The 26,597-nt window shown below is 46.3% G+C and overlaps 1 protein-coding gene across 7 annotated transcripts in view; it reads right to left on the bottom strand.

Annotated features, from left to right (window-relative positions):
- MTMR1 (myotubularin related protein 1) overlaps positions 1–26,597 on the bottom strand; it is a 62,105-nt gene that overhangs the window by 22,264 nt on the left and 13,244 nt on the right. For 2 of the 7 annotated variants that reach the window (XM_045883653.3, XM_045883690.3), the window contains 7 exons: positions 17,735–17,810; positions 14,843–14,937; positions 14,361–14,468; positions 11,811–11,912; positions 11,423–11,506; positions 10,450–10,599; positions 9,374–9,562 (listed from right to left, as the gene is read on the bottom strand). In XM_045883653.3, coding sequence (XP_045739609.1) covers positions 9,374–9,562; positions 10,450–10,599; positions 11,423–11,506; positions 11,811–11,912; positions 14,361–14,468; positions 14,843–14,937; positions 17,735–17,780 — 774 coding nt within the window. In that variant the 5' untranslated portion in view covers positions 17,781–17,810. Of the gene's footprint in view, positions 1–9,373; positions 9,563–10,449; positions 10,600–11,422; positions 11,507–11,810; positions 11,913–14,360; positions 14,469–14,842; positions 14,938–17,734; positions 17,811–22,010; positions 22,062–23,569; positions 23,597–24,186; positions 24,211–26,597 lie in introns of all 7 variants that reach the window. The other 5 variants (XM_054509488.2, XM_054509506.2, XM_064574670.1 and 2 more) reach the window with 5 other exon arrangements.

The raw sequence follows: 26,597 nt of genomic DNA, 5'->3' as shown, positions 1-26,597 counted from the left end.
GTTAGTGCCATCTGTCTGAACAGAAAAAGCTGTACTACCACAAAAATTTCTGTATAATAAAACTATTTGTAAATCCCAAACAAGGAGGTTTACGCAATTTAAGTAAAATAAAATGCAAATGAAACAAAAACAGGGACTATGGCTGACCCGTTGGTAATCTCCTAACAAAATCTGGTCTATAATTAGCTTCTATTTTGTGAAGGTCAACATTCAGAACCCATCCATGATGAGAACGTAGACAAACTAGAACCCGGATATGCTGCTGGTGGGGATTCAAACTGTGCAGTCCCTGTGGGAAACAGTTTGGGGGCTCCTCAGATTTAAGCCCAGGATTACCACGTGACTCAGCCATTCCATGCCCACTGAACTGAAGACAGGTACTCGAACAAAAACTTGTCCATGAAAGATCACAGCAGCACTATTCGCCACAGCTAAAAAGTGGAAGCAACCCACTTGCCCAGCAGTGGAGGAATGGACAAACAAAATGTGCGCTCTCCATACAATGGGACTTTAGGCAGTCAGACGAAGGTAAGAAGTGCTGGTACATGCTGCAACATGAGTGAACCTTAAAAACATCACACTGAGGCCCCAGAGACTACATGTTGTATGATTCCATTTATATGAAAGGTCCAGAACAAGGAAATTTATACAGACAGAAAGTAAATTAGTGGTTGACAGGAGCTGGGGGGCGGGGGGGGGGGGACAATGGGCAGCAACTGCCAATGGGCACAGGGTTTCTATTTGGGGCTATGAAAGCATTCTGGAGTTAGAGGGGATTGTTGCACAACATTGTGAATATACCAGAAGTCACTGAATCGTAAACTCTGGGACAGTTAAAATAGCCAGATTAATGTTATATGAATTTTATCTCCAAAGACATAATAAATGCATCGTGAACCCAAAGACCACACCCTTCATTTCGTCTCCAACCACTTAGCGTGTGGATATTAATGCCCTGAGCTAAATACTGGGGTGACAAGTGGAGACCCTGGTCCTCAAGGCATTCACAATCTGGCAGGGCAGGCGGGTGAGGAGAGGGACGTGTGCAGCGCAGGGGGGCAAGTCCTTTGCTGCAGGAGAGCACGGGGTGTGCTGGGGGCACGTGGCCAGGCCCGGGAGGCTGCCAGGGGGACAGAAGAGATGTCCACGCTGAGAACACAAGTCAGGAAAGCTTTGCCGTGGGGAGGAAGGTCAAGAACACAGGGCAGAGGGGCCGTGGTGTGTAGATGCCCAGAGATGGGCGAGGACGCGGCTCCCCGAGAGGCAGGCAAGCAGCTGAGCTGAGAGCACGCCACGGCGGTGGCGAGAGCAGTGGGAGAGGCGGCCAGAGGGCGGCCTGGGGCTGGACGGCGCAGGCACGGGGAGAGGGTCAGACTTACACTGTGGCAGACCACTGGCTGTGCTGGACAGAAGGGCCTGGAGGAGGGTGGGACCTCCCGCAGGGAGACCAGCTCGGAGACGGGCACTCATCTGGCTGAGGGAATCGTGGCGGAGGCAGCAGGGCAGAGAGACGCAGCGGACTGGAGATCTTGAAGGGGCAAGACACGATGGCTGACTGGGGCGATGGAAGCAGGAAGCCCATGAGGAGGCAGTGACGCCCAGGATTCCAGGCCGGGCACCCCAAGAGTCAGTGGTATCCTTTCCTGAGACCAGACTATTACAGAAGGAACAGAGTGTTCAGCTTTCAGCATAGTGAGCGCAAGGTGCCTGTGAGAAATGTAAGCAGAAAGGTCTGCAGGCAGCGGTCTGCAGCTCAGAAGACAGGTCTCAGCTGTGACTACGACACGAAGTCACTGGCCTACGGAGGATGTTGGAGGACAGAGGTCTGGCACACCGTGCTCAAGGTCAGGAGGTAAGCCAGGAGAGAAGCGGAGCCTGGGAGCCTGAGAAAGGCCAGCGTTTAAGGCACAGAAAGCAAAGGAGACTGAGAAGAGCTGCCAGAGACTAGAGGAAGAAGAAAAAAGGAAAAGAGTATTTTGAAAAGGAAAAAGTACTAAACTACCAAAAGCTTGAGAAGTCGAGGAAAAGAACTGAAAAATACACATTGGATTTGGTGACCGCACCACGAACGGTCTGGGCAGAGCCGGGGACGGGAGCTCGCTTCACAGGCCTAGGAGGCGAGCGGCCGGTCGTGCGCACCCCGCGTCTCAGGGCGAGAGCTGCTCCCAGAAGCCCGTCTGTAAAGGGCAGGAGAACAACAGCGCCAGCTGGAAGGGGACGGTGACAGTGGCTGGAGAGGCAGCTTATTCGTGCAGATGGGAAAGACTTCATGGCAGAGTCGGTAGAGGACAGAGAGGAGGCCACTCGGCCTCCGTTAACAGGAGGCTTCTGTGGACGGCAGTACAAGGCAGCTTCCAGGTCTGGTGGCAGGAGGCTTGGTGAGGCCTCTGCACAAAGGCAAGGTCAGCTGCTGAGGATGAAGGGGGTGGGGCAGGGTTGTACATTAGAAAAAAAAGTCATAAAGGGGCTGAAGTGGCCTCTGGGGAGCCTGGGGGTGGGGAGGAGGGACTTCCAAGCATCACTGAGGGCCCAGCTGAGGCTGGAGAATTCCAGCATGAATCTGGAGTGGCTCCAGCCTGCACATTGTGAGCCTTTCGTTCTCATGGAACATTCAGCAGTCTGGGGCACTGGCAGGAGAACGGAACTGGGCCAGGTGGGGGTGCCGAAGGGCTACTGAGCCAAGGTGTTGGCTGGCGGACATTAGGCAGGACAGTCTAAGGAGGCTGGGCCAGGCAGGAGCACAGGAATACGGGCAGGGCCGAGAGGGAGCTGGGGGCGGGGGCACTGGGGCCTGGGCCCCCATGCACAGAGGACAGGCCGCAGAGCGACCTGGACAAGAGGCCGAGTCCGAGAGCCCAGGCTAGATCTAAGAACTCAGCAGGGAAGTAGTTCCAGGGAAGACTGGGCTGCATGCGGCTAGAAGCCGGTTACCCGGGCGTAGGAGCAGGGGCTAAGCAAGTGGCTAATGTGCCTGACAGGAAAACAAGAATGTCCGTGTATTTGGATACCAGCTACACTTCAGGTTATTTCACAGAATTCTAGGAGATGCTTTAACTTCAGTGAAACACTTTGTAACACCCACTACAGACAAAGCAGTCTCGAGCACAGTCCTGCCTCCATGACAGAATTATATTTTCATAAAAACCACCGAAGCATCCAATGAAGATGCTGCTGACAAAGGAAGTAACAACACAGCAGAGGGGTGAAAGGCACAGACTTTGGTGGCAGGGAAAAAGGGTTTGTAATCCCAGCTCTGCCACCCAAATAGTTATGGTGCCCTCACCTCTCTGCACCCCAACCTTCCCACCTGTAAGACTTTCAAAGGGCCGCTGTGCAGATTAAATGCTAATTAAGTAAAATCAGTTTTCTTAATTAATGCTAATCCATGCAAGGCTTGGTGCCTTCCCTGCCCCAAGATCGTCAAGCACAGGGCAGGATTACCTCACCGAGCACCTCCCACGTTTGTAGCCCTGCGCCAGGCAGAGGACCCGGGCCCAGCCCCTGCCTGCCGGAGCCCCGGGGCCCGGGGAAGCTGCTCTGTGAGGTGGTGCGCTGGGCTCGAGCTCATCCAGGCCTTCAGCACGGAGGAAGCCCGTGCTAAGGAGAAGCACCAGGAGAAGGTGTTTAAAGGCAATTTGTTGCCCAGGAACTGATCACTAAAGATACAAATAAGACAAATGACAATCCGGAAATGAGGTTATGGAAGTAAACAGATTCGCAGAGAACAGGCATCTGGAGGTCTTGAGACAGAAGGGGAAGGAGGGTGAGAAGAGGCCCCACCTGTACCCCAGAAGGAACAGGGGGAGGGGGTCCAGAGCGTTCTGGAATACAAGACTTTGCTGGCCAGACCTCTCTGTATGGGGGCAAAGCAGGGTTCTGGAGAGAAGCCGGAGATGTGGGGACACTGTTCCCTGCTAGCCCACAAGGCCCCAAGAATAAGCTGACAGCAGTGGCGGCAGGGCCATCCCCAACCCTCGTGGGAAAAAGAAACCCGAACACCCCCAGGGAGCAGCCGGCTGAAGGATGGACTCAGGTTTCCCTGATTTCACACATCTGTTCTGCGCTTGGGGCAGGCCTGCCAGGCCAGCCGCCCATCAGTCTGCCAGTCTTCAGCAGCAGGGGGAGGTTCCCAGGTGAGAGAATGGGAGCCTCCTAGAGGGCGGACAACTCCCAAGGGCCAGAGGTACAAAGTGGCAGGGCGGGATGCCCACGCCCTCAGAATCCAAAGTCCACACACCTCTCCTGTAGCGGACTACATATTTTCGTCCCCACAAAATTCATGTGTTGAAGCCCTAATCCTTACAAAGATGATGTCAGAAGATGCGGCCTTTGGGAGGGGATGAGGTCAGGAGGGTGGAGCCCTCATGATGGCATTAGTGCCCTTATAAGAAGAGACAGAAGACAGTGGGCCTCATTTTGCTCTCGGCAGTGTGACGACACGGTGAGAAGGTGGCCATCTACGAGCCAGGCAGTGGGCTATCACCTGACACGGGATCTGCTGTTACTGTGACGTTGGACTTCCCAGCATCCAGAGCTATGAGAAATAAGTGTCTGTTGTTCATAGGCCACCCAGCCTCTGATATCCTGTTGGAACAGCCCGAGCTAAGACACCTCTCCCACGAGTTCTCCCACTGGATGCTCCTCTTCTCCTGACATCGAGGACCTCTCCCTCCCTCTTTGGGGTCTCCCCCCACCACCTGAAGCACCCCTTCCTCCCATGGGTTCCTCTCCGGCCTCCACAGATGGCTCAGGTGGCTTGGACTCCTTTGGTGGCCTTGCCCCTGCCCGCCCCCAGCCTGCAACCACCACCCAGCCTGCCACCGTGAGATTGGGCCCCAATCTCAGCCTCCAACCTGACCTTTCTCTGAGCTCCAGAGCCTTATCTTCCCCACTCAGGCTCCTCAAATGCAACCTTTAAAGCTAAGTTCCTTCCCTCCATGTTTCACTTTCTCAAGAAACAATCTGACTGAAAACCCTTTGGTGCCATCACACTGGCTCCATAATGGAGTCCGGACTTTTGAGTTCCCATACCATGCCACTTGCCATCAGGCCCCCTACATGGCGACTGTCCATGGAGAGAGGAACTGACCCACCAGCCAGCCCCTCATTCCAGTCATGGAGCAGCTGTTATGTAATCGCTGGGTTCCGGGGACCCTCAGAGTAGTCCCTGCCACTTGGCGCCGAGGGCCCGGTGGCTGGACGTGCACTGAATGAGGAACTGCAACTGTGTGCAGGGCACCACCACACAGGGAGACCTCCGCTCATCTGGAAAGACGTCCCCGAGGAAGAGACACTGACATGTCATCTCAAGGACGGGGGAATGCTTAGCTCTGGGGGCAAAGGCTCAGAGATGCCACCGGGACGTGCTACAGGAACAGAAAGAAGCATCCCACAGTTGGGACATGGGCCTGGGAGCTGCAGAGACAGGAAGGAAGGGCCCGGGGGTGGAGAGCTTCAGTGGCCCCGTTCAGGAACTAGACGTCACTGCCTCAAGGCACTGAGGGTGTGCGCAGAGGTAGACGTTTAGAAGGTCATTCCGGCCATGATGTGGAGACTGGACTGAAGGGAGCCTCTACAAAACACTAGCAAACTGAATCTAGCAGTCTATTAAGGAGATTATCCACCAGGACCCAGTGGGATTTATTCCGGGAACGTAAGGGGGTTGTAGGAGCTTCCTAGGGCCGCAGTAACAAAGTACCACAAGCTAGGGGGGCTTAAAACAACAGACTTGATCCCTCACAGTTCTGGAGGCTACGAGTCCGAGACCAGTGTGTCTGGCAGGCTTGGCTCCTTCTGGGGGCTTGGAGGGAGACTCTGTCGCGTGCCCCACTCCTGGCTTCTGGTGGCGGCTGGCAAGCGTTGGTGCGGCTCGTGCAGCCTGCCATCTTCCCTACATGACCTTCTAAGGGCGCCAGGCACCGGATTGAGGGCCCACCCTACTCCACTATGACCTCCTCTTCACTAATTACATCTGCTAAGACCCTATTTCTGAATAAGGTCATATTCTGAAGTTCCAGATGAACACGAATTTCTGGGAGACACTATTCGACCCACTACAGTGGTCAATATACAAAAATTAGTCAGTGGAATACATCACATTAACAGACTGAAGGAAAAAAGAAACACAGGATCATCTCAACTGATACAGAAAAGGCCTTCGAACATCTAATACCCTTTCATGGAAAAACCACTCAGAAAACTAACAAGAGAAAGGAATTTCCTTAGCCTGACAAGGGCACCTATGAAAAACCCACAGCTAATATACCCAATGGTGAAAAACTGAAAGCTTTTCCCCTAAGATTAGGAACAAGACCAGGATGACTGCTTTCACTGCTTCTACTCAACATGGTACTAGAGGTTCTTGCCAGGAAATTAGGCAAAACGAAGAAATAAAAGGCATCCAGATTGGAAAGGAAGAAGTAAAGGATCTCTCCTTGCAGATGAGATGGTAATATATACAGAAGAGCTAACAGGGACTTGATTGGTTCCTAGACATAACAGCACTACAAACAACATCATTCCAGACATGCAGTTCGGTGTCCTGCTTCTGCCTCTTCCACATGAGTTCACACACAAAGAACTGCCCTTGCTCTGTAGGGTGTTTAGAAGACTGCTTCTGTGAATGCAGCTCTTCTCATGCTTCTTACTTCTGTGGGATAGTCCTGCAGTGGTGACAGGAAGTACGCAGGGAAGTGAAAAGACTGACGGGGTTAATGACCCACCAGCTGTGGGAGCATGGGGAACTAATTGAGAATGACTCCCCATGGTAGGCTGAAAAACACTCCCCCACCCAAAGAGATCTACATCAGATCCCTGGTGACTGTGAATGTGACATTTTTTGGAAAAAGGGTCTTTGCAGAGGTCATCGAGTCAAGGATCTTGAGATGAAGAGACCATTCTGGATTACCTAGGGAAAGCCCTAAACACCATCACAAGTATCCCTAGAAGAGAGAAGAGGGAAGACACAGACACGTAGAGAAGGCCACATGAAGGCAGAGGGAGAGATCCGCACGCCATGGCTACGCGCACAGAGCAGCCAACAGGAGCTGGAAGGGGCAAGGAACAGATTCTCCCCTGAAGCCCGTAGAAGGAGCACAGCTTGGGCAGATCTCAGATTTCTGGCCTCCCAAACTGTGAGAGAATCAATTTTGTGTTATTTTAAGCCACCTAGTTTGTGCTAATTTGTACAGGAAACTCCTATCCTGCCCATGTCCTTCCCCGCCCTGTTCCTCTGCCGGTCTTCCTCATCTCCGTGACTGGCACCACCAGTCACCCCCCAGGCCAGACCACCGGGGTGGCGAGCTTATGAGCATCATGTGCTGCGGCCATGATGCACATTCTTCTCAGATGTCATCCTGGTACATCTCTACGCCACACACTGTCACCTTCCATCTTACAGACCTAAGGCTTATGGAGAGGTTAATAACCTGCTCAGGGTGTGACAGAGCAGCAAGGGAAGACCTTGGAGGGAAACCCAGGCGAAACTGGTTGCCAAGCGCAGGGTTCTCACTGCCCCGCCTCTCAGGTCGAGTTGGATACACGGAGGTCGTTACATGGGAGACAGCTGAACAGAGATGTCAATGTGACAGTGGGACAGACATTCTGCCTCACCTTCAGGAGGGATCAGAGTGAGATGGAAACTCGGGTATCAAATTCAACATACAGAGAGTGTCTGGAGTCGTGGCATTGGAGGAGACAGCCTGGGGAGATGGTGCAAAGTAGAAAAGAGGAGCCCGGATGGAGTTCAAGGAGCACCACGATTTGGAGGTTGCGGAGAGGGGAGGAACCAGTGAAGGAGACTGAGCTGGCCAGGTCAGAGAGAGGGACCCAGGCAGTGAGATGTCATGACAGTCACGCAGACAGAGCAGCTCACTCTGAGCTCAGGACCGATGACAGCTACCACGAACCAAATGCTTTCTCCGGGACAGGCCCTGTCCTGGGCCCTGTACAGTACTTCCAGGAAGCAGACATACTGTCGCTCTCACTTGAAAGGCGAGGCACTTGTGGTCTGGACAGATGAAGTCATGGCCCAGGGTCATGGAGCAAGTAACCAGGCCCCTTCTACTCTCCGAGCATACTCTATGTTCCTCCATGGCACACTGCGTGGCCACGTGGCAGACCGCGTGACTGCTGCTCAGTGTGTCCCTCCCCAGTGCCTAGCAAGCTGTGACACATGGCAAGCACCCAGGGACTGAGGGGAAATGGCATGTCCGGTGGCTTGTGTGCTCTCTGAAGCGGAAGGTAATGGCTTCTCTCCAGAGTGAGACAGGGGCGGTAGGAGGTTGGCTTTTTGGAGATTTTGCTCAACGATGGAATAATCACCATGGAAAGAAGAGGCCCAAGCTGCCAAGAGAAACAGACTCCCAGGCACTGCTAGGGGGACACGGGCTGGGCGTGGGGTTGGTGACCGCACCCTTACACATCTTGCCATTCTTGTGAGTGATGTGCTCTGGCACGCTGTTAGATGCCCGTGCCCGTCTCTTCCTGCTCACCATCCACAGCCAGCCCTAATGCCGCCTCCCCCCAGCCTCACCAGCAAGGCTGGCCAGGCTCTCTCCGGGCTCCCCCCACACGCCGAGCTGACCCCTCCTATAACAGAGCACCTCACCGTATCTGTCTTGGTATTTCCCCCAGCACCTGCCCCTAGTAGGTGCGCATTACATGTCTGTGACCCAAGTGTCATTTTACAAGTAAGCATGAGATGGGAAGGGCTGCCGCCACCTTCCTGATCTCTGAAATGACTCACAGAGAGGGCCAAGTCCTCTGCCAGATGCACGCCTGCAGGACCACTGTCAGAAAGGCATTCGTGGGCAATAGAAATGACGCAGTTCAGAGCTTTTCCTACTTGGAGAGCAGGTGCTGGAGGCGTGGCCTCTTAGCTGTGGCTGGGTGTGAAGGATCCTGTCCCCTCCACCTAGCGGGGCTCGAACAGGAGTGGTCTGCGGATGACACTCCTGCATGTGATCTATGGCAACTTTGTACACGTGCCTGGTTTCACACAGGTGACTCCGTTCTAACAGAGCTTCAGACCAGATACGAATTAATCAAGTTATCTCCATAGTTCATGGGTTAAATGGACTCCCAAGGGCCTCATGATCATTTCATTAAAAGTCTTACTTGATTCTTTAGGTGATAATCCTCTTTCTGGGTCTTTGCTTAATTAATTCAGCAGCCAGGATGGTGGAGAAGCAATGAGAGAGACGCTGCACAAAGCCCCACAAGCTATATAATGGTGAGGAACAGCTGGGAGCTACTCAGAAAGACCCCACCTTCAGGTGGGGAGGAACTCCGCAGTCTAACTGAACTGCATAACAACCTACGGCCACCACGTAACAAAAGAGCCACCGTTTCTGTAACGTTACTGAGAACGTACCTTGTTGGTATCAGCGACACTGTTTTGTCGGGCATCGAAGATGATAAGTTTGTGAGACTGTGCGTTAGCATCCATTATCGTTTGCAAGTATTTTTCATCTTCTTTGCAGCGTTTATCATTGGGACCCACAAGTGGCTGGCTGCAACGGGTAATCGTTGCCTGACTTTCTGGATGAATCCACGATAACACCTAGTGTTTGTAAGCAACAAACATTAGTACGGTTCCTAAAACAGTATGTGCCCTGATTGCCAGGCAGTAAAAAGAAGTTGTCTTTTCAAGCAAGGCCTCTTCTGCACGTTTTCCTCGAAGGTGAGGGCTGAAACCAATGACAGCATGATAGTGGCTCTGGAACTCTCTGGGTCAGGTGGAAAGAAATCTGACTAGATAAGCTCCAAAAATCCCCTTCCACCTCTCAAATTCTATGACTCTAAGGACAACAGAAACGAAGTCAAACTGACTGTCAAGCCTCACTCCTATTTGAATGACTCGTTTTATTTTGTCTCCTAATTTAAAAACATCTTTGTATCTTCACGATCACATATGTGGCAGAATGAGGGCAAAGTGAAGACAGTGTCTTATGAGATCTAAAGCTAGGCCCCCAAACCTCCAGTTTTCCTCAGGTAGCCAGGAGACTCCGGATTATACCCGACCACAAACTCTAGGCTCAAAGACGCTCACTCCCTCCTTGGTTATAGTGAGAGTGTCATGGGTGGACATGTTATGTTCAAAGTCATCAAACTGCACATGTGCAGTTACACCTCAATAAAGCTGTTTAAAACACTTCAGCCCCTGCCGGCCCCTATGTTGGCTTGGGTAAGGGTGCAGCATTCCACTCAGCGTCTAAGAGAGTGTCTTTGCTCTAAGATGGCTTGACGAACCCAGCGAAGGATGCTGTTAATGCAACAGTATGCTCTTTCTTGCTATGCCTTTGTTAGTCTCCACAGCCTATTGAGGGTGTTAGGCTTATTTTTTCACTTTCTACTTTGTTCACTAGAGTTTTTTTCTGTCTTGTTTCATTCCCTATTAGATCTAATACAGTCTGTGTTTATGCCTGAGTGATGATGTTTATTACTTACCGGGACTCTGCCTTTTGCTCGAAAGGCTGCCACTTTTGAAAGGTCAGCATCTTTCACACTAGTTGGCACGACAATGACAGCAGGGTAGGTGTCACAGAGCTCATAGTTACTGTTCACTTTGGATATTTTCCAGCTCTCATTTGGCAAGCCCTGCAGGGTGTCAGAGCAAACTTTTGCATTTTCAAAAAGTACTAAGTGTGAACCACATCCATTTCTTATTTTCTCCGAAAAATCCATTCATAATTTGTTGTTCACTGCTGCTTAGAAGTTTAAATATATGATTATCTAACATAACCCATTTCTTACCTATTTTTAAAAATGTAATGAATCAGAATTTCCAAACATATTTTAAAATGGTAAAAATTACATACTAGAATCCCAATCCTGTACACTTCTTGCTGTGTTTTCTATAAAGAATGAGCATGGTATTGCTTTTGAAAAACCCATGAACGTTCTTTAGGGACACAGAAACGTTTTACAAACATCTACAGTAAGTAATATAAATCACCATACCAAATATACAGTGGACACAAAGATTAAATGTCATCAAAACAGTATCTTATTGGAATATCTTGAACCTGACAATGCACTGAAGACTTTCTAGGCACAGGAACACCATACCAGACTGATGTAGTCATGCCATACACTTAATCTAAGTGAAGCCATTGGTTTTGGTCCTTACTCATCAACTCATTACCAGAATATCTAATAAGAACCATCTGGCCGATTCGCTTTTTAAACCCAGTGCTAGTACTCCACTTGCCTTCTGGAAAAAGGCTGACTAGCAGCAGCATCAAAGGTCTGGCATCGGGCAAATGGGGCATCCCAGGGATGAAGAACCTACAAGCTAGGTAAGTTATACCAACGCACAACTTGTTTCAAACGGTTTTTTTCTCCACTAAATTTCTAACCTGTTAGAAAAGAGAAAGATGCTCAACCCATTATTTTTGGCTTGATAAGGACCATATTTTACCTGTCTCTTATATTCAGATACAGGATCATAAACTTTCCACCCATTCGTTGGAAATTTTTCTTTGTAGTTGAATGCAAAGAGTGTCTGGATACAAAAATCACAAAAATACACATGTCAGTTTTTCTTTGCTATATCATATACCCAATAGTAAAGCTTTTCATTCAGCTATGAGCTAAATATATTAAGATTTCTATTCTAACCTGTAAATTTGGAAGCAACACATTGGCACTTTCCTTAATCATTACATAGAACTGACAAATTTTAAATATCCTAATATTAGTCACAGAGAAAAGAGATAAAGGAAACCTCTGGAAAAAAGGAATAATTAAACATGACTTTTTGGACCTCCCCCCAACACACATGCAAAGGTGTATTTTGGTGTACTTGCCTGCCCATTGGAAAGAGGAAATGCAAGTTTGTTGAGGTTTTCAAATATCCCAAGTTTACTCTGTTCTTCCTGCTTATAAGCAAGTCGCAAGTTCCTCATATCCTATTAAACAATTAGCAAAACTCATTTATTGAATATTTATTGAGTATCTATGAGTCAGACACCATGCTATAAAGAGATAAACAAAATATTTGTATTCATTTCTCATGTGATAGATTACTTCTACTAACAAAAGACAACAAAAGCACCTCCAACAAGGTAACAGCCATTGAAGAAACTGGAACAAAGGGGACATGTTGGGGAGAGAACTCATCAGATGGAAGCAAGAAGAAGGTTAGTACCTGGAAGATGTGCCTTCAGGTCCTGTGCACTGACTGCTAAAGGTGTGCCACAGAATCAGCTGTGAGCATTAAGCTGCCCAAAGAGCCGACTGCAGATTTTGCACCATCCATAAAATAGAAATGCGACAGAGGTTTCTCCCTGCGCTCACAGCAAGGACTCTGTATCACATCGAGACTATGTCCCTCAGTGCGCTCCTTACAGAAATTACGATGCTGTTTCCCAGAATGTTTCTTAAACGCCCCACCATGAAAGCTGCTGGCCGAGCCCGTGGGAGTGCTCCCAGTGAGGTGGCTCTGATTTCTCCCCAGCACTGGTTTGAGCAGGGCCCCCTGACCTTTTTAAACCTACGCCGTTAAACACAAAAGTCTCATTCTTCTTAACATGACATGAAATTTGAAGATAAATATGACCACAAACAGATTAAAGTAAGAGCAATTCGGGAAGTGGCAAAGTTATTGTTGCAATATTATTTATAACAGAGAAGAATGGAAATGACTGAAATGCCCATCGATAGAGGCTGGTGCGCTGAGGAGCTGTGGGAAACCAGCAGCAGTTCTGCACTGATACCAAGGAGTTCTAAGACACACCGTTAACAGGGAAAGAGGGGGCAGATGGGCTATGGAATACACTACCATCGACGTTGGTAAAGACCACACGGACACGCCTGTGCACCCACCTACTGGGACTGGAACAAGGTGGCTAGGGGGTTGGGTGGCCAGAGACTTACTCTTCCCTACACACCCCTTTTGTACCTTCTGAATTGTGTACCACCTGTTAAAAGAAACCAAACCTTACGCCCTGCAAGGCTCTCAGGTAGGAGCTGAGGGGGCTGGGGACATGGCCCTGGCATGCTAGGCTGGAAAACACTTTAAAGCAGCTATCAGCAAATCTCACCCTGGCCATGAAAACAGCTTCACTCAACAGCCCCAGGCACCTGCCTAAGCAATGTCACTTCCCAGTGCGCCCTCCCTCCAAGCTACTCTGACTACACACACACACACCTTTGTAGCTGATGGAGCTCACTTGCTATTTAGGATTGCTGAGAATGCAAATCATTCCAAGCAAAGGAGAGAGCAGGTGCGAAGACTCAAAGCCCGGGGCGGGGGGGAGGACGAGGAAGGGAGACACAAGGTGAGTGTGAGCAGCTGAAGGAACCGGACTAGCGAGAACGAGGGGAGCGTGGCCGGAGGCGAAGCTGCACAGGGCAGTCATCCAGCTCAGACACACAGGCTTTTGGTGAGTCTTCCCTCTAGCCTAAGGATGATGGGAAGCTACCGGAGAGTTCTAAGAAGGAAAATGTCAAGTTCCCAAACTGCAGGACCATCAAATCACCCCTCTGCTTTAAGTCCCACAACCACTTCACGCGGCTTGGCATGGGGAACCCTGGCCTGAGAAGGACGGATGCGATTTGTTGCAGGACAGCACTGCCCTGAAGTGCCCACAGGGAGTCTAGAACGCCAGTAGATTCATGATCTGCAAGAGTAAAGGATTCTTTGAAAAAATGGGTTCAGCTGCAGTCTGGGGCCACACCAGAGGGAGCTGTGTTCAGAGATGTGATCAAAGCAAACATTGGCAGGAATCCAAACCTTGACCGTGGAAGGGACCCTAGCAATTCCGCACAGACTCTCTTTCCCGGGACTTTAGGGTTGTTAACAAAGTGCACCCCGTGAGGTAAAGTCTTTGGGAATAAGACACACCAGTTAAAGTGTTTCGTAAATGACTACTCATTAAAATCATCACACACATTTCTACTTAATGCACTGGAGGAAGAGAAGAAAACCAAACAAGCATGGCTCAAGTGAAAATCCCAACATCATGTTTTTAATCACAGAATTTATAGGCTATTGCTGTCTCTTCAGGAAGTCTCTGACCATTCACTGTTCTGAAAGGCTGTGTTAAAACAACAAACTGGAAAAAAGTATTGATCTCTGCTTTTCACTTGTTTCTCTGAAATGTAACAAATAACATCAGCACTTAGGTTATAGGTCCATGTTTATTAGAATACTTCAATAGAAGACAAGAGGTTTACCTCAACAGCTTGCAGAGTGGTATGAATTAGCTGATACAAGATTTGAAGAGGCCTCTGTCCTGAAACCATGGGAGTTACTAATAGTCCCAGGGACTCTCACTGCCCAAAGACCGTGAAGAACGCGTCAGCAAAAGCTCCACACTGACCGCCCGGCAGTTTCACCTGTGTTCGCACCATACCTTGCACACAATCTCTATGCCACAGGAATTGTCCCCGTGGCTCTGCGCTCCAATCTTCTCAACTCTGCTAATCACACCAAGGGGAACGTCGAGGACAAACTTCGGGTCCTGGGTTTACAAATTAACAAAGGCCTATCAGTGCCAGTCCTCAGGGCTTTCACACTTGAAGTCTTCTCTGGGCGAAAACACATGTTTAGTTTACATTTCCCCTTTGTCCCAACTATAAAACTGAAGTCTGATTTATAACATGCTTTATGAAGTCGATGTCAAGGCTACAGTTAAACTCCTCCCACCAGGTCTAAGTGTGACTTTAACAGCATTTTTTTCTAGATGCAAAATCTATTTCCAAATGTGCACATCTTAAAACTCACCCTGTGGTTCTCTCAGAGTGATGGGATTTCAGGGTTCTTTTTACTTTCTTCTTTATTGTTGACTGTGTTCTGAAGTGTTTTTAAAAATGAAATACCCCTTTAAAAACTTACCCTCTCTACATTCTTGAAGTACATCTTAAAGTCAGTCACCGTCAGGCTTCCACTCACTGCTCCCATAAATGGGCAGATGTACATGACGTCTTTCACTGAAAGAACGAACCCCAAGTAGCAACTTTAGCCACAGACTTGTGCTTCAATAAATCTTGCGTTTCTAAATATATATATTTGTGATTCCAGTTTTCTAGGAACTTTACCTTTTTTATCACATTAAAGACAGATAGTCTTCTAAGAAAATTCCATTTTGTACAATTCTGATTTGCTACTTAGTGGGGTTTTAAGTAAAGGGCCTCTTAATAAGTTACACTTTGTCATTGTTTTCCAGGTAGTTAACATTTTCCCTGAGTGATAAATTCATCATGTTCAAAAACACAGTAATTAAACTCTGAAGACCCCGGGCTGTTATTTCATCAATTACTCCTAATGAAAGCTAATGCACCTCCAAAGGAAACTGTTTTACAGATGACAAAAAGTAGAACCACATCGGTGGCGTGGAAAACGACTTCTTTGCTTCAAATTCCTTATCAGCTTCCATATCAATTTTTATTTTCTTATTGTTAATATCAACATATTTAGTATCCCTATCGACAACGTACTGGAGTCCAGCAGGTGTGAAGAAGCTCACGCCTGTCACAAACATAACCACATCTTCACCATCTTCTCTAAGTGCCGCTGCACAGGAATAGCAGGAGCGTATACAGCTACAGAGGAGTCCGAAGGGGACAATTAAAGGTACTAAAGTTGTCATCCAGCCAAGTTCTCAAAACACTTCCATTCAACTTTTCTATAGCTCAGTATGTACTGGGCAGCTTCCATTGTTGGGGTTCTAGGGGTAACCGGACACAGTTCCTGCTCACAAGCAGCCAAGCCCTATGAGAGGTGCTACACAGAAAATCACTATTATATGAGAGCCTCACAAATGCTATCATCACCGTGGGCGCGGTAAGAGCTCAGAAAACGACCCACTTAGCTCAGCAGGGCAGCAGAGGGTGAGGCGGGATGGGAGAAGGAAGGGAAGGAGGAGAGAGTGCAGAGTTGTTGGAGGTCAGTGTGGCTGGGTCAAAGGGTGAAGCAAGGATGACAGGACATGAGGTCAGAGAAGACTTATTCGTGAAGGTTCACAGCAGCTTTGTTTGTAACAGCCAACAAGGAGAAACGGCCCAAATATCTACCAAGAGATGAATGGATAAGCAAACTGTAGTGTAGCCACATAATAGGATACTGTTCAGCAGTAAAAAGGAATGACTTTTGACGCATTCCACAATATGGATATCAAAATAATTATGCTGAGTGGAAAAAGCTAGACAAAAGAAGAAAATACTCAATGATTACGTTTCTAAAACACTGTAGAAAATATAAATTAGTCTACAGTGCTTGGGGATGGGGAAGAAGGCATGGGAGGGAGGGATTATAAAGGGCCCAAGGACATTTCTGGGGGTGATGGATATGTTCATTATCTTGACTATGATGATGGTTTCCCAGGTGCATAATGTGTCAAAACTCTTCATGTTGTACACTTGAAATCTGTGTAGTTTGCTGTCTGGAGAAGAAGCAGAGGCATGACATATAATTAGCTCTGCATTTTAATCAGATCATTACAAAAGCAGCATGGAGGTAGGGCTAGAAAGAACTCCCAGAGAAGGAATAGTCAGAGAGGCCAGAGGACCACCAGGAGTGAAAAAAGTTCCAGAAGCTAAATGAAGAGTTTCAGGACGCTTGGGTGGCTCAGTCGGTTAAGCATCCGACTCTTGATTTCGGCTCAGGTCATGATCTCAGGGTTGTGAGACTGAGCCCTGTGCAGGGCTCTGTGCTGGGCTTGGAGTCTGCGTGAGATTCTCTCTTCTCTCCCTCTGCCCCTCCCCCTGCTAAAGAGAGAGAGAGAGAAAGAAAGAAAGGAAAGAAAGAAAGTTTCAAAACCACCGATAGGATAAGCAGGGTTCAGAGCCACAGGCTAGGATACTCAGCAGCAGTATTGTTTGGAGGCCCTGGGAGAGCCCAGCTACTCAAACATTCTTTTTTTTTTTTTTTTAAGATTTATTTATTTATTTTAGATAATAAGACAGCGAGGTGGGGGGAGAGGAACAAGCAGACTCCATGCTGAGCCCGACATGGGGCTCAATCTCATGACCCTGAGATCACAGCCCAAGCTGAAACCAAGAGTCAGATGCTTAACCAACTACGCCACCCAGGCGCCCCTCATTCTTGACACAAGATGATTATACTGAGATGGAGCACACATCTTTGGGAGGGAGCAGTGAGGGAAGAAGGCAACACTCAGGCTAGCAAACTACTGCCCAGCCCAACCCCGGCAATGGTGAGATGAAAAGGTCACACCCAGTTGCCCTCCCGTCTGCCCATGGCACAGTGGACTCCCTGCCGAACGGCCTGGCGGGCCAGAGGGAGGATGGGGGCGCTCTACTCATGCCACTGCCCTTACAAGGCAGGGTGGCAACACACGCTCTTTTTCTTGTGCTCAAATTGTACTTTCTGGAACCTCATAAGCCACTGAAATTCTTTTGCCAAGTTGTCAAAACTGTTATTAAGATATGACATGGATCTTCTGTCAATATATTCTTATAGTGAAGGATTCCAACGAAGCATTACATTACACTGAGTGTCTAATCAGCCTTCAGTTCCTCAGGAAAAGGCAGGCCCCTCTTCTGTTGGTGATGTCACCGAACACTCAACTGGAACTTAGAGCGATCCTATATAGTCTTCTATCTCTTAAGGTCATGAAGACATTAAGAGAATGAACAGACCTAGTCCATTTGTCCCCTAATTAAATTGGTTTGGCTGATCTCCAGCACATACATCACCTGTGCTCGCAAGTAAAGTGCCATTTCATTTTATGGCTCTCTATAAGCGCAGTGTACTCATTAAACTTACCAGTGGCCTTGATGGATTCTCCTGGAAAGAGTGGCGTTTCTTCCATCTGTGCCAGCTTATTTCCATCTCTTAGAGCCTGGCAAAAAACCAAACAGGAGTAAATCTCACTTTGCTGCTGCATACCTGAGAAGAATGGTGGTGTTCTGTGCTCTTGCTACATGGCTACAGAAGCGTGCAGACTGGATGCCCCCTCCCCCTACAAGACAATCTCAAAGCTCAGCATCACAGGACACCATGCTGCATTTTCTAGCAAATTGTTACACATATTTAAATTCACAGTTAGAAAGCATTAATACAGAAATGGCTTGACATGACAGAAAGATACTGTAACCACTACACAGACAGCTATTATAAGGTGCCTACATAATTTGGAAATAAGGTCAGAAAAAGGTTACCTTCTGAGCATGAAACTAACACAAATGAAATCAACATTAAATGTAGGTGCTTAGCTAGCTGTAGAAATTACCTAGCCTGTAAGCACTATCTAGTGTGGGAAACCCTGAAGTCTAATTGAAGTAACCAGGGAGGGGTCTCATGGCAGTAACATTACTAAGGAAAGCCCTAGGCTTTTGTACTGCAGCCCAGCTACCTGCGTGTGTGCACAAAGCGTAGGGGGTGGGGGAAGGGAGTAGCTAGTGGGCTTGTCAGTGTGCATCCCATCCAGGCCATGAGAGAGCGTGCGCTCATCTGGCAGACAGGGGTACGTCCATCACTACTGCGGAGCAGGGTGTGTTCATCGGGCTTTTCCCAAACCAATTCACCCTGCGCTGATTCCATGCTCACCAAGCAAATCACTAATGACTTATCAGGTTTCCTAACTACAATGATACTAGGAATATGACGTCTTGGATGGCTGCAGAGACACAAGCCCAGATTTCCAAATGTCCAGGTTGGCCCTGCTGCCCACTAGCCAGTTTCTTGTGAGTTTGGTTGGATATAGTGCCAGATAGTTCAGGAGAGCTGAGAAAATGGTGTTCGAACTACAAAGCTATGGACCAGAGCCTGAACTCGGGGCCTATTCCAAGTTACTGCCACCCTGTGACATGCTGCCAAGGAAACTGGTCACTTTCTCCTCTGCATCTCTGACACAATGTGTCACGAATAAGAATAAGGTGTTCAAAACCCCAGCAATTCCCAAGCTGTGTTTCATAGAGCATTAAATTCCCAAGAGACGTGAATAGGTCTTTTTCGGTCAAGTTTGGGTAATGTTGGGTTAGAGAAAAGCTAAACTGTGGGTTTTTTTTTTTTTTTATTATTATAGTGAGAAAAGTTTTTAGCATATTAATGTACACCAAATCAGCAAGAGGGCGCTAGAGTATGTCACATTTCCCATACCGATTTGATCAGTGGCTGCTTTCTCCAAAAAATAGTTAACATCGGGAGGCCAGTAGTGTTCAGTGGAAAACAGGTCAGACAATACTGTTTTCAGCATAATTTTGTGAAGCAAAATACTTAAAATGGATTAGAATTTATAATTCTAAATTACTGAAAATTATAATTCTAGATTATTGAAAATTCAAAACTAATTTTTTGCATAGTCATAAAAATACTTCCATGTTTTGTTAATGGGACTTAAAGGTCAATTTAAAAACCCTATACATCATAGTTTTATCATTTTTATAAAACAAAGGAAAAAGGTCAAAATATAAAAAGCAGGGGCGCCTGGGTGGCTCAGTCATCAAGCGTCTGCCTTCGGCTCAGGTCATGATCCCGGGGTCCTGGGATCGAGCCCCACATCGGGCTCTCTGCTCTGCGGGAAGCCTGCTTCTCCCTCTCCCGCTCCCCCTACTTGTGTTCCCTCTCTCGCTGTGTCTCTCTCTCTGTCAAATAAATAAAATAAATAAAATCTTTAAAAAAAAAACTTAAAAAAATATAAAAAGCAAATTCCATGCTAAATGTCAGTTGGAGTATGTCTGTTCTACAGGAAGGGTACAAAATGATGCGGTCCATCCTCCTTATCAAGATACACGATTAAGGGTGCCTGGGTGGCTCAGTTGGTTAAGCGACTGCCTTCGGCTCAGGTCATGATCCTGGAGTCCCAGGATCGAGTCCCGCATCGGGCCCCCTGCTCTGCAGGGAGTCTGCTCCTCCCTCTGACCCTCCCCCCTCTCATGTGTTCTCTCTCTCATTCTCTCTCAAATAAATAAATAAAATCTTTAAAAAAAAAAAAAAGATTCACGATTAAAAGATTACAGATTAAGGGCTCATTATTACCTCTGAACAATTTTATTCAGCTTGATGTTTTGGTCCAGATTGGTTTTTAAAACACTGCAGTAAAATTTTTTAGGGACATAGAGAACCATTAAAGGGTAAATGGAGAATTGTTAATGGATTCATTTTTATACTCACACCTGATTTGGAAACATCTTTTATCAATAAAGCATAAGCCAATATTTATACTTCTAAATGTTTAGTTTTAGAAATACTAACATCACCAATCTTAGAAGTCTTAATTTGAAGTTCTGCTTTCTTTTGCCTGAACCAGTGATTAATTTTACAATATAGTTACAAAGTGAGAAAGCTAGTTCAATCAATATCTAAGTTTAGGGTTACTTCAAATATTACACTGTTAAAGCTTATTTTAATGGTTAAATATTATCATATATAGACCTAAATTCCTTAACTTATATTTAAAAATAAATGGGGATGGGTTATTTTGAAATATATGTACCAAAGCAAGCTGTTCTAATTAACTGAACCTGGAAGGGGAGCGGGGAGGGGTGGGGGGGGTGTGATTCACTTTAAGCTTTATAGCGAGCCACATCAAACACTTTCAAGTCCTCTACACGGGACTAGCTACTAAAAAGTTGCAGATGGGCGACACCAGTGACTGGAACCACTTTGAGAATGTACAGGGCTCTCAAGATTGAGGTTGAAGATCAAATATGTCTCTTCTTTTCTGATAGTCATGTTAAATTTGGCTTGAAATACCTGTGCATATATATGAGGCATGGACGTGCTGGTAAGACATGAGACAAACCTTTCACTAATAATAATTCAATCCGGGGCATGCTTTGTAAGTGATGGAAAGGCAACTATCAGAACAAAACAAATGATCCCACTGCTTCTGATTTTCCCATAAAGGTCTGATTTTGTACAGGAAACACATTTAGCTTTAGCATAGGAATTCAAGAGAAGAATGGTTTCTAAAGGCTCGTTATTTTGTGAGTACAGTAGATTCCCTTAATAAAGCTGGTGTTAGGAAATGGGACTCACACTTGTGCTACATTAAGCTTTGACTGCAACTACCAAGTTGCACAAGACATGATTTGACCCTTGATTTATCCAACCCATGTACAGTACAATCAAAGAATGGAATAGAATTCTTGTGGACAAAATTTGATCTCATGAACGCACTCATTCCTCTTGGCATCTCTGCTCCATGTGTTGCCCAGTTGAGGAATTCCCTGTGACGATCTCATCCAAACCCTGTTCCAGTGACCCTGAAAGTCCAGCGGAAGGCCCACCAGCTCCCTGAATTTGTCCCTGAAGACTCCAGCCCACCAGACGGCCCTGGCCTCTCTGCTACTTTTCTCATCATGAATGGAAGCTGCTGTGTGGACAGTTTCTATAATGGCTGCATGCCAAAAGCAGTGGTTTTCAAATCGGGCTCTTCAAGGTGCTTCCAGGGTCACCAAAGGAGGGTGGGCTGGGCAAAGGCACAGCTGAGCACGGGGGTAGCTGACCATGCTTCCCTGGAGTTGCTCTTCTAAGCGCTTTCATACATGGAGATTCTAAATAAGCTTTGGAGAAAGTTCTGAGGCTTTAAAAGACTCCAGAGGGTCTTGAGGAACTGAGCAAAGAGTAAGCACTCAAGAATCTTGATGCATGATTTTTTTTTTCTGATTAATAAATATAACCCATATGGACTCATTCTACAAATACCTACAAGGTACCAGGTACTATGTTGGGCACAGATCATGCAAATTTGAATAAAGCAAAATCTATAACCTCAAGGAGCACCCTGAGCGTATGCATCTGTCCCCTCTCAATCTCTGTGAAGGCATTTCAGAGTCCTGCTGTGACTAAGACTCCTTACCTCATAGCTAACCCTATCTGGGAAAACTGAGAAGCACAGATGAACAAATTTCTGGTTGACAAAATGTTGGATAAACCAATTTTTGCAAATAATGTCATAATGGAATCTACCAAACTTGGACAGGAGAGCACTACTGTAGTGGAAAAGCATTTGCTTATCATCTAGAAATCTAGTATGAAATGGCTTCTAAATACACGATCTGTAGCTACAAACAGATGAACATGTAGAACTTGCCACCTGATCAGCTTCGGCTTCAGAAGGGTAGCCATTGTGTTCTTCCTGAATCTCCTGCACAGCACCAGGTGCATGGACAAGAAAGGGCAAAGAGGAGAAAGAGAAACACGTGCAAACAGACAGGTGAAAGGACAGAAGTTCTTTTTTAAAGAGACACTAAGCATGTAAAAGTTGACACACCTTTCACGGCTTTGCATATCACAACATTTTCCCCCTTGGAGTTAGGGAAATAACGTGTTGGTCATCTATAGCATCCTCAGCCTAAAATGGAGTATCTATTCTGTGCTTGTGTTGGGGGTGGAAAAATGAAAAGCAAACAAACATCATGGATTTCAAAGAATGTACGGTCTATTTTAAATCAAGCAATACTATAGCATATGGCAAAGAAACAAAATAACAGACACATAATATGCTCATAGAACATAAAGCATACCATAGTAACCAAGTAAAGGGCAAAACCAAGCCAAAATACAAAGGCAGTTCATAGACACGTACTTTAAATGCAGTAAAGTACTCATATACTCTACAGAACTACTGCTCAGGGCTCAAGTCCACTAGTATTAACAAGCTTTCCACACACATGCACATGCACAGATTACATGCTGGAGACATATATATACATATAATCTGCAAATTATTGCTAAATAAATGTTGTGCTTTATGAATCAATACTGTATTAGAGTATCAATGTTCTCCAAAGAAACAGCTAAAAGGTCACATATCTTTAAGTGTTTTCCAATCTCTTTAAAGGTATACTGTGCTTAATTTAACCTCTTCATAGAATCGATTCATTTTTGAAACTTTAAAAATTGGACTTTTGGTTCAGCAGGTGATAAAAGAACATAAATGCTGAAGACGCCAAGATGATAACCCCTTTTAAAAGTTGTATCAGCTCTCTGAGGCTGCAAATATTAAAATTTGGCATAGATATATTTTTTCTTCATGAAACTTTGGTTCCCATGACTATATTTCTCTAAAAGGCAATCAGTGAAGAAGTAGCAAAGCTTTACAAGAACTTACTATTTCTCACCTTTCATTTTTGTCAATATGGTAAAATCGCTACCTAATTCATTGTCATGCTTTATCATCAGATTGGATTTACTACACAGTTGGGACTGCTACCATTCAAAGCACGGTCATTTTTAAAATGCAACGGGTTTTGAAATTTCCATTTTTTTAAATACAAAGAAAATGAATCATTCTTTGATAAAATTTTTAAAAACAGAAAAATGAATGACTAAACAACAAAAAACTACACAGTACTTCGAAGTCCATGCAAATGGGAAGCCAAACACTGATATTTAACAGTGTGAATCAGTGAAAGAAAATGATTCCCACAAGTAAAAGGAAATGTGGTGAAAACAAGATTAAACAGAGATAAATCAACTGGGATAACAAGAATTTGACTTAACCTGCTTATTTTTGTACTACTTCATTGGCTTCAGTAAGATTAACCATTTTAAACTCAAGTCATTATTCTGTCAAATCCACATTATTTTCATTGCATGGGAATAGGTTAATTTTCAACATCTGATACTCAGGTTCAAACGCATGCACATTACCAATCTTTGTCTTGCTTTATGCATATTCTGAAATAAAGGGAAGGAAAGTCATGAGGAGAATATAAGCGACAATCCACTACTCATAACAGCTACATCTGTATTTTAAGAAATATTAAATGGAACTGATTCTGTTAAATTTATCCACAAGACTGGCACTTCCGCTCTTTAGATTCAGCATGCAAACAGAAAGGTGACTTGAAATCTCACTTAGATAGGATGGACAGCAAATCACGACTTTGTTGGTGTTGTTAAATTCTTTAGCATGAGTTATGTGGTAGGCGAGGTGAAAAGAGGACTCTGCAGGCCTGGCCATAGAAGCCCCGGCCATGAATCTCCATTTGGTCAGAATTCATGTAGCCCAACAAGTCAGTACTGCACACTGGCAACAACTTGAGCATCCTGCCCTCACACACACTGGCTTTCATCGCACATAAAAACACCGTAACAAATAAAGCGTTTCTAGTGAACACTTAAAGCTATGACACAGCACAGCAAGTTGATCGGAGTGACTCATAAACCCAGTGAGGAGGCAGAGAACACTAAATAGACTAAGTGTTCGATCAAGCACAGAGACACACAAGTAGGAGGTCCATGTGCCGAAAGCCACATATCCTTACCCTTATATCAGGCCTCCTGAAAACCTGTTAGTTAAAATACAGAACATCATCGTCATGGACACATTACTATTGACCTGTGAAAGATGCTGTTAAGCTCACCAGCCCATCCCGATGGAACAGTATAATCCTCTAACTAAACCAACCAGATCAATCCTAACACATTTGCCCTCCAAGTTTTGTTTGCTATCAAATCAATCTTAACACTTTTGTCCTGTAATTGTCAGGCAAGTCTCTGATTTGGAGAAACTTATTGCCCTTAGGCTAAGACAAACTACATTATTTTAAACACAAACCCCTTCTGTCAAGTACCATTATAAGCCATTGTGAACAGGCTGTGTATGAAAAGTTCAGTTGTGTGTCTGTTTGGAATACTGAATGCATTTTCCCCATAGAAACAATGATACAAAACGGCAGTTCTGCTCCCAAAGCAGCCCACAGAAACAAAACAAAAACGGAACCCAAAAACCACAAAGCCCCCACACTTGACCCAGAGCACGGCTCAGCTGTTTGCGCTAATGGTATCATAAACCCTAGTTAGCCATAAATCTTAAGCTGGTTTCTATAGAAATCCTATTTCCAACTCGTACTCGGGACTGCAGGTGGGAAGAGGTAGCTGGCTCTGCTGGGAGGGGGGAAGTCAAGCTTTATTAACCCTCGCCCATGACTTCTACTTGAACATGCAGTGTATGCATCGGGGAAGCTCTGGCTGGAGAAAACACCCAGAGAATGGATGGAAAGCGAGGAAGACATGAATGTCTTGTTCTTCAATCCACAGTCGGAAATCCTACCACCTAACCACCATATGTTGTATGGGAAACAGATTAAAAAAAAAAAAAAAATCAGCGAAGGTTCCAATTATCAGCTTTATAGGTTTTACTCAGGATAGATAAGATCATATGACTGCAAGGCTACTGACTTCAAAAAACATCATTGTATCATCATTAAAATACCCTCTCATGTAAAAAAAGGTTCTGAATTAAGTGATGATACAGTAGCTCAGAGACCTAAAGCCCATAAATTCCTAAATATAGACTAAACTAAAAAACCTAAGCCTGGCTTTTTTTTTTTTTTTTTTTTGCAGGAGGGGGCAATGGGTATGTTTATCCTCTTAATTGTGGTGATTAAGAGGTGTGTACCTATCAAAATGTATCAAGTTGTATACTTTAAATGTGAATGACACCTGGAGAAAGCTATACAAAATCAAGAAAATACATGCCTATGTTAGTAAACAACGCAAAACGGGGCACAGATGGCAATACAAACTCAAAAGAGAAGGTCTCCCGTCTCCGAGCATGTTCATTCCCTAGTGCATGGTTCTATGTGTAGTGCGAGTAGCAGAGAGGAAAACAGTGAATTTTTTCCCAGACAAGCACCAAGATTTAAATTTGTATAAAAGTCTGCATTGGGGTTAAAACTCCCTTCCTCTGCTCTCAGGTTCTTTTCAAGACATCCTTTGGGGCACTCCGCACCAGAGAGGCGAGGGCTCCCGCTGACCACTTGCTCCTGGTAAGGGGGTCGGTGTGCTCTTCTTTGCCCCTCTGGGCACTCTGGGATCTGTGCACCAGCGCACCGGGAGGGCACGGCCTGGTCTCCCTGAGCGGTGGCGAGTCTGCCTGTGTGAGCCCCGCCCCGAGGAAGAGGCTGCAGGTGTCCACGGCTGCCTCTGGGCCTCCCGTGGCCTCACACCTAAGCCAGGCCCTCCAAGCCAGCTTTGATCAATTATCGTGGTCTAACTCTGTGTGGCTCCTGTCTTAATTCTTCATAAGGTAATAGCTGACACCACTAAACCTCCAACAGTGTGGAAAGACTTCAGGAAGTTTTCACCCCCGGCCAGTGCCAGTGATACAAATACCAGCAAGCAGATGTGTTGAAGGGGTTGTGCTAGATGCTTCACACGTGTCATCTCAGCCCTCCTGACCCTCCCAGCCACTGGGAAGGAGATACTGTTATCCCCCTGTGACAGATGAGGGAACCGAGGCAGCAGGAGGTAGAGTAACTCACCCAACGTCACATAGCCAGCAACAGCAGAGTGGGAATTCAAACCCAAGCTGGCTGGCTTTAGTGCCCATGTTCTTACCCTCAATATGCCACCCCTCCCCACCCCGAACCTTTGCCCCTTCTGAAGGAGGTTGACAAAGGCCCTCGAGGCTTAATGCCCAGAATGTCCTGCTCTGCCCTCCTCACTCCTCTCACCACATCTTGTTTACACATCTATGTCAAGCCTCACCACAGTCCAACTTGAACTATATGTTTTGTTTTGGTGTCTCTTTCCCCTATTAGGAATTCCGTGCAGCCCAGCCCCTTGCACATGACAGGTGCTCACATCACGACTGGACGTGCATGGGTGTTCAGTGATGAGACTGTGTTCCTCCAGTATTGGTTTGTACTACATACACATTTATGTAGACTGA

This window comes from Mirounga angustirostris, unplaced genomic scaffold (genome assembly GCF_029215605.1).
Source record: "Mirounga angustirostris isolate CCGP_5_RB_7025 unplaced genomic scaffold, mMirAng1.0.hap1 SCAF_11, whole genome shotgun sequence".
In the NCBI taxonomy this organism is placed as follows: Eukaryota; Metazoa; Chordata; class Mammalia; order Carnivora; family Phocidae; genus Mirounga; species Mirounga angustirostris.
Note: the sequence above shows the minus strand (reverse complement) of the source record. Positions and strands in the feature narration are given on the sequence as shown.